Source organism: Acinonyx jubatus, chromosome F2, assembly GCF_027475565.1.
Source record: "Acinonyx jubatus isolate Ajub_Pintada_27869175 chromosome F2, VMU_Ajub_asm_v1.0, whole genome shotgun sequence".
NCBI lineage: Eukaryota > Metazoa > Chordata > Mammalia > Carnivora > Felidae > Acinonyx > Acinonyx jubatus.
In genome coordinates, this window is record NC_069394.1 from 54,358,564 (window position 1) to 54,373,320 (window position 14,757).

The following is a 14,757-nucleotide window of genomic DNA, read 5'->3' on the forward strand; positions in this document are numbered from 1 at the left end:
ATTGTTTGGTCGTGATAGCTACTATTTTTGAGTGCTTACCAGAGATCAGGCTTGGTGCCTAAGCATCTGACTTGAATTTGACCACTTAAACCCTACAACAACTGCAGGAGGAAAATACTAGAGACAAGTAAACCTCAGAAAAATCAAAGTAACTTGCCTGAGGTCAGGCAGATAGTGGCAGAGCCAGGAGGCAAACGCACTAAATAGAATGAATTTGGATAAATCAAACTGAAAATGTTGCACTACAAATGAAGTTCGTAGTCATGCCAATGCTTTAGGCTCTTCTTTTAAAATTCTCGTTATCTGGGGCCTTAGTCCTAGGTCACATTTATCATGGAAACTTGTCAGCTTGTGGACATGCATGCACAAAATATGCACACTTTATGAAGACAGTGATAAGGGGAAAACAGTGGTGGTTGTTGATTTTTACTCTTGAAGTTTCCTTAGTATAAAGCATTTTCTTGCAAATTATGAGCCGGCCCCACTAAAGCTCAGCATATTATATTATTTGCCAAGAAAAGTTTTGAACATGCTGTGGGTCTTGCTATGCTGCTAACAACAATCTAGTCATGTGTCTTAAGAGACATTAATGTGCTGGTGTTAGCATCAAATTCAAACTGTTTCAGGGGCGTCTGGCTGACTGAGTTAGTGCAGCGTGTGACCCTTGATCTCTGGGTTGTGAGTTTGAGCCCCATGTTGGGAGTAGAGTTTACTTAAAAAAAAAAAAAGCCCCTCAAGCTGTTTCAAGCAATAGGCAATCAATGAGACCTAATAGCTAGACACAACAAGTCAATAGTGAGATCTACAAAATATCGATTTAATTATACCAGGAGCTGTGAGAGAGAAACAAAGGTATCTAAGCTTTTCCAAATGATGTTGTTAGCAGGAGCATTTCTGTTGCAGGGAACTCACCATCGTAGGTGTAGATGTTGATGTTGCGAGGTTCCGGGTAAAAGCAAGAGCAGATCAGTGACAGCATGGACAGTTCCTTCATTTTTTCCTTGTAGGCTACAACGAGAGGCTCAAGATTAGTGTCTTTCATTTCCTGAATTGCCTCTTAATGCTTCTTTTAGCCCAAATAATATTACAGCCTCCTGCAGAATGAATATTGCCAGGGACCCCGCTCTGCAAAAAGAAAGACTGAAACGGGACTTCCTAGTGTGTATTCCTTATTACAGAGGGCATAAATTACATGTTATAGCAGGTTAACTATAAAGTGAGAGAAAGGAAGTTAGAGAAAGAAAGGAAAGTAGAAGGAATTGAGAGCCAGCAGGACAGGGAGGAGAGACAGAAAAGCCATGGAAGAAGCAAAAACAGACAAAGTTAGCAGAGAGATAGGTCTGTTCTAGCACAAATGTAGGCAGGTCTACTGTATATACAAGTATGACTCAGGAGGTGTCCTTTGCTGCTTCGGCCTCAGTGGCCACGTATTCAGCTGGGGATAGGCAGAGAACCCATCAGGAGGGTTATTAAGCAGATACATCCTCCAAGGACCCGTGTTGCTGCTTTCTCTTCATCCCCAAGTGCACTTTCTTGCAGCAACTTCTTTCCACATACACCATAAACCTAGATCTGAGATCTGATGAGGCTCCCCTTTCCTCTGTATAACCCAGGTTGGGCACCCACCTTGCCAAGCAGGCGCAGGAATTCAGCGAGTGATTCCCTTCCTCCTTCCCTCCCAGGATGAACGACAACCAGATGGGGATAAGGAGGTGGGGACTTCTCACTATTGTTGATTATCAATAAGTTAAGAAAATGAAAGAAAAATGAAGGTATACTGTGCACTAACTTGTGAAAATGTATAAACAAAGGGCGATGGTCTAACATGTTGAGTCTCATAGGTAACATTCACCTCGTGGGAGGGGCTTCTGATCATTACAGCAACCCAAGGGAGGGCGAGTACCTTGGGGAGATGGGAATTCCCGGAAGGTTAATTTGGGCATTATTGACAAGTGCATCTTTTGTTGGCTAAGAGGAAACAGATTCAACACCCAGATGCTTTAGAACTACAGAATGCTACATTAGGAGGGTCCTAAAAGATCATTTAGCGAACTGTCCACCCACCCCACCAACAATTTTGCAAATAACACTGGCCCACAGAGGATAAAGTCATATGCGGCCTCCAGATAAAAATGCAGGAAATGAATCAATGTCAAGTTCGCCAAGATGCCTTTTTCGACCTCTCTTTTTGGGAGGAGATTCAATGTGCCAAGAGGGCTGCAAATATTCGCACATCTTTGAACCATATGCAAAGATCAAATATTGTCATACTGTGTATATGGTTCAACCTACCACATCCAGAGGGTCTCTTTAAGAGAATTTCCCTCCTTATTTAGCTGATTTCCTTTAAAATAAGCAACACAATTTGCCCTTTGCCATAACAGTCCTGACACCCACTCTGAGAGATTTTATCAGATGCCTTTGGAACTTTAGAAGGCAAAAACTATGTTTCTTCATCTTTTTTGTCTATTTAGTTAATGAAATTATGTCACTTATGAAGGTCCAAGCAGGTCTTTACATGGATGCTCAGTGTACCCCACAGTTTCTTTTGGATAGAAACATTTGATGATTTAATACATTCAATTCCATGAAGAATAAAACCCAAACCAGCAAGTTTTCATAGGCTGTGCCTTTTTGTAAGATAAAGCAATATGGCATCGAGAGTAATTTGCAAAATTAAGCTCATATTAGGAGCATATGTTAAAGATACCAACTTTATTAGGGAGGGCCAACCAAAGAATAGAAATAAAATAAAAGATTTTCCTTCTCATTGAGTAGTAACTGATTAAAGCTATAGGAGAATAGGAATTCCCACTGAAAAAAAATACTCCTCAATAACTGTCTTCAGTTTCTTGTGAACAAAATTCAATAATTTTCAGTAAAGCCACTGCTCTGTTAAGCTTGATAATTTAATAAAGGCAGGGGATATAAAAGTTGTCAGGGGCCAATACTTTAAAGCCCTATGTGTAATGTATGATAACCATGATTGATAAAAAGTTTCTTCTTTCCTCTGCTACGTGGTCTGGGGACAAAACCCCACTGACCTTTGTGGGTGATTACTTAAGAGACTCTTTACATAAGTTCTTTTATTTTGAGAGAGACAGAGAGAGTGAGCAGGGGAGGGACAGAGACAGAGGGAAAGAGAATCCCAAACAGGCTCTGTGCTGAGCCTGATGTGAGGCTCAATCTCATGAACCCAGAGATCATGACCTGAGCCAAAATCAAGAGTGGGATGCTTAACAGACTGAGCCACCCAGGCGCCCCTTCACATTGTATTTATTGCTGGTTTGGATTTATTCTTTACTCTACATGGCATGAACCTACCCAGTAGCAGCCGTTGCTTAGATTCTCACTCATATAGTTGCTCTGAATCCTAGGGAGCTGCTTAAAACCAGTTGCAGCTACAACCCAAACAACTCTTGACTGTTGCTCTGCAGTAAAGGCAGAAGTTTCCTCTTCACTGGGTGCAGTTTCCCAAACTTTCCCCCAGGTGGCATTGCCCTTCCTAATCCTCTCCTCTCATCTAAATTCTTGCCAAAATTTCAATCCCAATTCAGATCTTCCCTCCCAGCGTTTCCCTCGCTCGGGGGGTGCTACCCACATTAATCTCCTATTGCCTTTAGTTGGCTGTACTTGATTATATACCGTTTTATGTGATTCTATATTGTCTAGGGTCATTCATTACTACTTTTTGATGTGTAATTTTTGTTTACAGAACTATAGGTTCTTAGAGGGCAAATGCTACATTTTACTTATCTATGAAAAATTTCACAGCACAGGTATGGATGGAACAGACCTTTTTTTAAAAAAAAAAGAAAGCTATTGTTTTTATTTTTTTAAAAAATGTTTATTTATTTTTGAGAGACCCAGAGAGAGAGACAGGGCATGAGAGGGGGAGGGGCAGAGAGAGAGGGAGAGAAAGAATCCAAAGCAGGCTCCAGGCTCCGAGCTGTCTGCACAGAGCCCGATGCGGGATTCAAACCCACGAACCATGAGATCATGACCTGAGCCGAAGTCAGACACTTAATTGACTGAGCCACCCAGGCGCTCCCAGAAAGCTATTTCTTAATAAATAGTGTTGGCTATTGCTTATTGATTTTAAGTCGATCTCTCCATTAACAAGCATTTATGGTCACCATTGATGACCATAAATCATCAGGAGTTTCTGTGAGGCATTATGGAATCACAAAGAGATATAATAGTATCCTCATTCTCAAGAAGCTTTTGCATCTGGGAAGTGGGGTATCTGGATATAAAAATATGGAGTGTATGGATAAAAACAGAGATCATGGGGAAAATAGGGTGTTGGGGGAGGCACAGGTGATTTGTATTAGAAATTCAGAAGAATCTCAAAGCCCTGGTGCCATGGGGAGAGTGGCAGGAAATGGATTTACAGTTAGGATTACCGGATTTCTCAAGTAAAAATACAGGAAGCCCAGTTAAGTTTTAATCCAACAATTGCATGGGACACACTAAAAACCATTCCTTGCTTTTTCTGGAATTCAGATTTAATTGGGTGACTTGTATTTTAGACAGCAACCACAGCAAAAGGACCTGGATTGTAAGGACTGAACAGTGTTGAGGAAAGCAAGGGAGGGAGAAGGTGACTTAAAATATGTTCACATTAAAGCAAACACAGTTATATTTTTTAACTAGAACGTCAGAATATCATGAATTTTAAACAGGTTACTTAAAAGAAATTTAAGCTCAAGCATCAGGTTTGAGTCCACTCTTAGGAATATTTTTTGTGGGGAAGTTTGAGAGGCATGGAGATGAAAATGAGTGAGTTAGCTGGAAGTCCTGGTTGAAGCCATTAAAAATCTCTTCTTTCACTCTTAGAATTTGGCCATCACAATGATCTTAGCAATAGGGAGCCACTGAACATTTTGAAAGGGAGGGTGACCTGATGAAAGCCTCTTACTAGATTTATCTAGCCATTTTATACAGGAAAGATCTGTTACCAAGGGATACACTTAAGACACAACTGAGTGAAGTTCAGCAGGAAATGTGGCGTGGCTTAAGAAAACAGTAGGAAATGGCAACGGAAAAAGAAAGGGAAGATCCAAGAGACTTTAGGAAACAAGAATGGACAGTAAATAATAACTGTATTTGGAACCAAGGGTAGAGGGAAGAGAGCAAGAAATCCTTGTGGTTGGGTGGTCAGGGAAGCTTTCCAAGTGTCACTAAAACTGAGCCCAGTAAAATGAGTTGGCCTAGCAGAATATAGAGTGTGGGTTGAAATATATGTAATTTGGATAACCATCTTTTACCAACAATGAAAAATCCCAAGCAAATGAGAAGGCTATTAGAAATGTGCTAATAACATTTCACTATTGATATTTCATACTTTAAATTGATAGGTCCGTTCATCAGTGTTTGGAACTCGGCATATATTAATTTTTTCACTACATCCCAACACGAAGTAGAATTGTAAGCATGTTTGTAAGGATGTGGGAGGCAACAGGTAATTCCATATAATTTTTCTCATAGTTGGTCGCATTTGTTCTTAACTATTAATGTGTGCAAGTTTGTGCATTTGTCTAGTGAATTCATTTAAAATGTAACCCATATGATGTATAACGGTTCTATTGCAATATCCATGTGACCTAATGATTTTTGAACATTGTTTTCCATTCTTCCAAATGGCTACAAGGAACTGTGAATAATGGTAACAGCTGCTGTTTATTGAGCACAAACAATATATCAGGCTCTGGGCTAAGATATTTGCATGAATTTTCTCATTCAATCATCTGAATAATGCTATGAGAAGGTATTATAATTAGACTAGACTTACAGATGAAAGAAAAAGATGCAGAGAAGTGGAGTAACTTGCCCAACATCCAACTGACCATAAAGCGTGGAGTTCAGTTTGAATGTAGGTCTGTCTGACTCTATGTGTCCTGCTTTTAATGCTCTTTACTTCCTCCAACAATTTGTTCAGACGCGTTACACACATCTTGGCCATCTACAAATTGTGCTTAACAAGAAAATGATGTATATTACTACTACCCACTTTTAAAATAAAGAATCCAAGATTTTTTTCTCTTCCCATTTTTCTTTGGCATTTATTCTTTAATTAATTCCCACGTGTGACTTATTGACTCCATGACTATAAATTCAGGATAGAGATTTACAGAAAGAAAGTATAACTTTTTCTCACTTGTGTGTTTTGCTTGGATAGTAAATATTGGTGCAGAGATGGCTAGAAAACTCAGGAACAGTTTCTCAAAAGGATCTCTGAGTGTATATATTCTTATACGACTGAATATATCTTTAACATTCGTATCACAGCTAATGAGGCAAGTGGAGCAAGTGGTAGTTACCTAGGTATTTTAAGGAAAAAGCTCCTTTGAATATTTTTTTAAATATAATTTATTGTCAAGTTAGCTAACATACAGTGTATATAGTGTGCTCTTGGCTTTGGGAGTAGATTCCCATGATTCAGTTATTGAATATTTTAAGAGTGACTTATTTTGGCAGACAACTACCAAGTTTTCTCTATTTTTTTCTTTTTCCTTTGTGTATGTGTGTATGTGAATCTGAAGAGTATTTTTTCCTTTGAGGAACAAAGAGCATCAAGGAGAACAATATGATCAATACTAGAGATTTCATGGTCAGATTAGATCTTGGATTAGATTAGATTAAAGCAGCAGAGAGGTTATGTTTATTTAGTAAAATATGAAATAGACAAACACACATATATAATTATTTCCCTACTCTTCTAAATATATAATCTTTACATAGATCAGAATCAGTAAGCTTCCAGCTCTGTTTCTGGTACCTTTCTTTTCCAGGTCATAAATTAAACTCTTCATCCTCCTTTTAACTTGATTTTGACCATATCGTGTGTGTGTGTGTGTGTGTGTGTGTGTGTGTATTGCATTTGGTAGTTCGATTGCTTTGGGATCCTAGAGACTGAGGTCAGATTATTTTTTAAAAGTCAAATCTGTCATCCCATTTAGAAATACTTTTGGGAACTCTACCACTGTGATTTGCTTCTTGAAAGATGAAACAGACTAAAAGGACTTTATTTAAAACACTTGTATATAGTACATTAGCTTGAATTTGGACCTTAAAAAAAGGTTGATGAATATGGTTGATGAAAGTGTAATTTAAGATTCAACATTTAAATGAAAAAATAAATCTCACATTTTTGAAGATCTATTTTAACATCCCAGAAGATCACTGATATGAGATAATGTTCTAGATATTTCTGCTATGATGATGTAATGCTAATTGGCTTAGTACAGAAATGGATTCAGTCTATATTCATTCTACCCACCGCTCCCCCACCCCCCAAATTATGGCTTCCTAAGATATAATGACCAAGGAGGGTTTGAAAGATTAATGTTTGATCAGCTGATACAGCATACTTTTTCTGCAGGAATAGGTATCAAATCAAATTAGGGGACATTTAAGGTCAAAGCTGTACAACCCATCACTGGGCTGTACAGAAACATAGGAGGTTCTTAAATTTCAATTCAGTTGATTCTTGGCAAAACAATTGTGACAAGGAAAAGAAATTGGATGACATGAATCAGTCCTTGTGATCAAGACTGTAATAAGAGCAGTAAATTGTACCAATCTGAGACCTTACCTTACCCTCATTCCAGTTACAGCTCTGGCTGAGTTTAATAAGAATCCTACTTATCGTGCAGGGTTTGGTCCTTTTTTTCCCTCTCTCTAATGAAAGAAATTCTTATAGTCCTACATGGAGATAAAACTACACTGGTTTATAGGAGTAATGAAAGCACTTTATTCTGTTTATATTTCAAGACTTTCTTACCAAGCTAATTTTGAGTACTAAAGGATATATTTTTTAGGCCCTCAACATGGCCAGGTTATATGAATAAGCTTAAAATGATAGCTCGATTGATTGGCACTTAAATGACAGAAAGCCATCTCAGACACTCAGGAGAGTTGGTCCATCTGGCTAAGTACAGTTCTCACATAGGAATGACTCTTCCCTGCCCTGTAGTCTCCTGAGCCGGATGCAGCTGTCATTTGAGGCTGCCATGACCTGAATTGTGTCTCCATAATTGCTTAATGTGGCACCTAAGTAATTTAAATCACTCCCCATTACTTCTTAATATTTTTGGTGGAAGACTAGAAAAACATTTTCATTCATTTCTAATTCAGCAAAGATCACAGTGCCTATGCAGACTAATTATTGCATTTGTGGGCTCAATTTCTAGAATAAATAATGTTTTGGTTATCAATGATAAGGATGTTAGCTTCCTTCTTCACTTTGTTGTAATGTGTGACCTTTCTCCAGAAAAAGAAGTTCTTGCTTCTATTTCATATGGATTTAGAATGAAGTCCATGACTTGTGTCTTTGCATTGAATAAAGTGGTACAAAACTACAAATACAGTAAATTACTTATTATGTTCTCAGTGAAAGCAAGAACTTTCAGAAATGGAAAAATGCAAATCTGTTATCACAACTGCAAAAAAAAAAAAAAACCTGTCATATAAGATTCAGATGACTTTACCTCTGTTAATGGGCCAGTTGGCTTTCCCCTCAAATGGACCAGTGGTTTACATAAATGAGGACACAGAAAATGAATTCAAAGGAAATCCCATATATCAGTCACAAGATGGGGTTGTTCATCTTCATATATTGGAATACATTAATTTATATAAAACACTGTATGAAAACACAGTAGGATTAAGCAGAGACTCAACAGCAATTTGTGTGACAAGCCCTATAAATTAATCTTGATTTAATTCTTCTCTCAGTCTGAAAACTTGCTAAAAGATGAAAGCGTATTTCTTGAAGAGTTTCTATGTAAACTTGTACTTTCTTGGAATAGTGTGAAGTTTCTCTGCATTTGAAAAGCTCCCTATTGCAGTTTTATTTCTGAGTATGTCTTACAAAATACATAGTACTGAGAATAGTTACTAGCATCAACTGAGAATAAAAGTTATTTTAGCTTGGTGTTACTGCCACATAATATTTCTTAAGGTTTCGCTGGATAGAATCCTTATCTGGATAGTATACAATCTATACTTTATACTAGTATTCCTAAATGTTTTCGTAGGAAATGAATGGCACATAAATAACTAACAGAAAGTAACCATTTCAGGCAAAGTCCACAAAAATCTCATGTAGGAAGAGCAGTCGTTTTGCTTGCTTCCAAAAATGTAATGAGAATTCCAGGGTCTCATTTAATGAAATTTTGTAAAATGCAACAGTATGTGCCTCAGGTTTAGAACTACCTGATATTAAAAAAAATTATCATAGTGATATTATTCTTGGGTGCCTCTGGGAATTTGTGAGAGTAACAGGGCCTTTGAGATGAAAACGAAGCATCTTAATGTTACAGTTTCCACAGCATGATGATCTTCAGTCCCCTTTTTCAAGGCAGCCAAATAGCATGGAAGAAACCGTTCAGGTTAATCTAGCTGTGTGATGAAAATGGCTTTTTCGTTTCGGAAATTAAATGCTACTTTCTCAAGTTCTGCCACGTAAAGACTCATTTTCTGAAATAGGATTCATCAGATTGTATACTAGAACTTGAATTAGTAATAATTTTCTGCAGGGCACGTAAAGCAACATACAAAGCAAGTACATAGGTGTCTGAAGCCTCTGCAATGCACAGTCAGTTTGTGTCACCACTGCTACAAACAGGATTAAAATGTAAAAGACAACTTAGTCTAATGCAATTGGAATCACCAGCCACAGAATTTTAGAACTGGAAGGAAGCCTTGAAATCATTGAAATCATCTAATCATTTTTGTTTGTTTTTGAGGGAGGGAGGGAGGGAGGGAAAGAGAGAGAGAGAGAGAACATAGCTGAAGGGCAGAGAAAGAGGGAGAGAGAATTCCAAGCAGGCTCCATGTCAGTACAGAGCCTGATGCAGGGATTGATCTCACAACTGTTAAGCTCATGGCCTGAGCAAATATCAAGAGTTGGAGGCTTAACTGACTGAGCCACCACGTGCTCCTAAATCATTTAATGTTATTCTCATTTCTAATGAGATCTAACCAGATCTAATAACCTTTATTTCTTTGAAGGTCCCCTGTGGGGGTGAGAGATGGTGGGGTGATGTTGGTGGCAGGGACAGAATGGAAAACAGAGGTGGGAAAGGGGTGTCATAAATGGAAGTGATGGTAGACTTTACAAAAAAATCAGTGTCTTTCTTTAAAAAGCATTTATTTTGCATTGTGGCAGTTCCTAGTTCTCCACTCTAACCCCTGCCCCTCACCCCAGACTTGGGAAATCTTTAATCTCCTCTTTCAGAGCACTTGGGAACAGCCCTTCAAAGATGGCCACACAATTTAGCTTCTCTTGGGAAGCAAATTTCACTTCATGTGAAGACGACAGCCTCAGGTACGGACACAAAGTTCTTGGGATGTATGGTACTTGTTGCAATAGGTGTACTGTTATTACTTCTGGAGTTCCTTCCAGTTACAAAATTGTCAGGAACAATGGATTGTCCTTTTACTCTAAAAAATTATGAAATGGATTGAGACTCTTTCAAGTGAAACTATGATCTTGTGTAGTGACACAAGTCTGAACTAATCCCATGTGAGAGCTAGGAAAATAAGCATTGACATGGTGACTGCATCACAGGGCCTTTACGATCTTCTTAGAACTTCAGGTTTTTTAAGACCTTGAGCAAGTCCTTTAAGCAATTTGGACCTTTTCCGCATCTACAATTAATAGCTCCAAGCTCTGGAATTTTTGGATTCTACGAATTTAGCAAATTTTGTCTTTAAATAGAGTAACTTTCTCATTACATACAGATTCATCTTTTTTTTTGCATTTTCTGCAGTAAGCATTTTCTGTACTGATGTTTTTTAAACAGATTATTTTAAGGTATTACATTTTAAAGAAAAGGAAAACTTACTCTTGATATTTCTACTTTGCAAAATTTTTCCTTTTTTCAAATTTTGGCATTTCATAATAAATATTTATATTACATAAAATAGTATAACATAGAACATGCTTCATAAAGCAATTCATGTTTTAAGTTTCAAACTGTCAAACCATTAGGGAAAATTTCACTTTTCCACATACTACAAGATTCAGTTTGGCTTTCAATATGTGTAACATTAGCCAGAATAAATGGTGCACACAAGGTAAACTTTTTGGATACCAGCTAGAACTCCTTTTGAATTCGTAACACTCATCTTAAGATGTGAAGATTACATGTTGCTATACTGATTGAATGAGATTGGAATAACTTATGCATTGTATTTATTTATGGCAGAAAATACCACATGATTTGGTGATAAATACTAAAAAACTGAAGGTGAAAAGGGAATCAAGTGTTTGGTCTGTATAGACAAATGTGGATTGGATTTTGGCATAAGTTGCTGATGTTATTTTGAAAATCACAACGTGGTGATACATAATATGCAAAGGCATCATGTTGATTTTATTTGATGGTTTATTTTCTATAGACTTATTCTGCCTGAACATTATTCATAAAAGAGTAGACTTGTGGTTGGGAATATTGCTCACATCTTCAAAACACTTGCCAAGTAATAATACAGCAGGACAGATCTGTGTCCTAGGATGTGGTGTCAATTCAGAAATGTCTCCAACAGTTGTGACTCATGCAATTCCATAAGGCTGGGTTTGTACCTTCCTAAAAACAGAAGTGAATCAAGCCTAATGGTTTCCATCTCTAGGGCCTTTGAGTTTCTTCTTTCAAAGACAATCATTCTCCTGTCTTGTTTCACAGAGGTTGGCCCTTATTTGCCTGTTTGTTTGCTGCTAATTATTTCTTACCAACTATATTTAAATTTTTTTGAGGATGAGGGAAGGTGTCTCATTTAATGTTTTCTGTATTCCACCCCCCCCCCCCCCCCACCATGTAGGAGTACATACAGCTGTTAGAAGATGGGCTGTAAACACTTATCCATGGGTTGCTGAGCAAGGTGGGGCTGTTCATCAGCTGCAAAGGATACTTGAATCAGTCGGTGGCCCAGCTGGCTTTCCCACTGAAACCAGGTATAGAGTGGGAGTTAAGAGCCCAGATGTTAGAGCCACACTGAGCTCAACTGTTCTCCCCACTAAATTCATTAGCTTCATTTTCTGCTACAGACTGGTGTTTCTGCATACTTGAAGTTGGTTGCTTTTCTCCCTACAGCCCTAGCTATAGCTATGTGGATAGTTTCAAAATGGCACTAGTGAGTGGTACAACCATAATTGTGTAGTTTCCTGGCAGAATTTAAGAAAGCTCCACCACCTTTATCCTTCACAATAGCAGGTAATCAACTCTCTCTATTCAAGGAGAAAAAGAGGTCAATGTTTCCTCTACATTTATATGCTGTGTTGCTTCCCCCCACCTCCCCCATGGGAAGAATATGAATAGGAGCTGAAGACTTATGCTCTAGCTCAGGATCTTTTCAACCTTAGACAATGTATTAAACCTGAACAGAAGTTTATTTATCCACAAAATGGAGACAGGATATTTTTGTGAGGATTGAATTAGGTATGTGTTAAGAAACTGAAATGCTGTACTGATATGATATTGTTAGTGAAGATGAGTCTTCTGCAAATTAATCTTTATTCTTTGAGTGACCTTTTGAAGCTTTACTGGGCTTGGCTATAGTGAGATGTTGTGGAACCTTATTTGGTACAATTCTGCCAGCTTCTCTTAGTTCATCCTTATGTCATTGAGTCAACGAACACAGAGGTCCTACGATGTCCAGGAGAGACATAGTGGTTAACCAGCTGAACTCTGGGATTGGACTGATTTGTCTTAAATCCTGACCCACCACCTATTGGCTGTGTGTGACTTTTTCTCTCTCCCTTTCTCACCTGTGGAAATGGGAATGATAATACCCTTTGTAAAGTGTTCGGCATAGTCACAGAACCTGACAAAGTATTCAATGCATGTTAGACAATAGTAGTATTATTATTGTCAGCCACAGAGGTGATTACAGGGGAGACAAAGTGAGTGAAACATAATTGTGTACTAAAAAACAGCCCTCAATATAGTTGGATCTAAGACAAAGAAGTGTCTGCAGCAAAACAAAGTAAGAACAGCTCATGATGAGGAAGCCAGAGTGCAGTGAAGTGAGCGCTAGATTTGAAACCTAGATCTGCCCTGAATGTTTGCACTACAGAGCAAGTCACTTAACTTCCTTGGCTTCTGCTTTCCTTCCTTGTCAGGTGGGGATAATGAAACCTGCTTGAGGGTTGCCATAAAAATTGAGGAAAAAGAGCACTGGGAGGACATGTGACGTGTGGGTGGCTCATGCATAGTAAGGGAACAATAAATGACAAAGTAGGTGATAGCAGAAGGTGCTATTTGGTGATAAACGGCCATATACTAAGAGACAGGAAATCTGTTCGAAGACTTCACCGGAAGGAAAGATCAAGAAAAGCTGGACTGGAGGTTGACTTGAGAAACCTACTGTTACTTGTTTCAAGGAGTACAAATCCTTTCCCAGAAGCAATTCTGAGAAATCCTACTTGACTTCTTAGCTGACTACCCTATATAATACATATTCCCCACTCACTTCTAAAATTTATCAGAAGTGATAAAACATGCAGTTTTCTGGATAGAAGAACTTCAGGGTTATTCGTTATTTGTTGTTTATTTTTCATGAGCGACATCTTCCCTTTGTATTTCGATGGGTGAGCTTTCATTTGGCCAGGCAGGCAGGGCACAAAGTCCAGTGTTCTCCTCAAGTTACACTTTTCTGCATTTCTTCTCTAGGATATGTTGTAACATATACTGCAATTTGTGACCAATACAGACTGCAACTGGGAGCACCATTTTAAGGTTTCATTTTAAGAAAAATTTCAAAATTTGAAATCTAATTCTTTCAAGGCTCCCTAATTCAGTATTTCTTCCACTTGGAAAAAATTTTCATCCTAAATATTGAGTTTCGTTTTATTTGTTCTACTAAAACAATTTTTTCTTTTTTTCCAAGCCAAGTTTTTGGTTGCTAGGAGAGAGGCAGTTCTTTTCTCTTCACCTTGTGTTTTGGCTAGGTATTTCAGAACCTAGCTAGAATTTTTTTTTTTTTTTTTTTAATGAGGAAATGCCTACATTTTCTTTAAAACTGAACTTTCCTACCCTGTGCAATGAACTTGTACATTGTATTATGAGCTTGTAAGGACTTATGTTATTTTAATGCTTTCATGTAAAGCTCCTCCCTTGTCATTATTCTATGTTTGTGAGAAAGTATGGAGAAATGGAGATTGCTATAATCAACAGAATCTAGTTTGAAAAAGACCTATGTAGCACTTATAAATGTAAGCACATATTTCTATCATGTTCTCAGTTATGTCGTAAATACAGTTGCAAGTTTATATACCACACATTTATATTAAGTTTTAGAGGCAAAATATTTAAAATGATCTTTTATATTGGTAGCCAATTATTAACTACCCAGAAACCCAACGAATGTTAATTTGATTTCTTAGTTTCTTTATTCTATTCATTACATTCTGCTAACATCCTCTACATTTATAATGACTGGTACCTGAAACACTACTGACTGAAAAGGTGTTACTGTCATGAATGATTGAAGAATAATATGAAACTCTACGTATTCATAGCCTTGTACCACCACAGTCATCTAAGGAATACTATGTTCATATTGTTTGGCTCTCGTGTCTTTGTTGTACTTATCTGCTAATGGAAGGAGAAGAGGGAGACTAAATTGATCCAGAGAGAAAAGCTCCTGGAGTTATCTCTGAAAGAAAAGGTCTAATTGGAAGAAGGGTGTTGGAAATGGCAGTAGTAGGTCAAGAGAGTGCCAGGTAGGGAGAAGACTAGAGAGTCAGGT

The 14,757-nt window shown here is 37.9% G+C and overlaps 1 protein-coding gene across 1 annotated transcript in view; it reads right to left on the bottom strand.

The window, feature by feature from the left end:
* Nucleotides 1-14,757, bottom strand: part of STMN2 (stathmin 2) — a 46,769-nt gene that overhangs the window by 19,573 nt on the left and 12,439 nt on the right. The window contains exon 2 of the mRNA XM_027064337.2: nucleotides 913-1,008. Coding sequence (XP_026920138.1) covers nucleotides 913-1,008 — 96 coding nt within the window. The remainder of the gene's footprint in view (nucleotides 1-912; nucleotides 1,009-14,757) is intronic.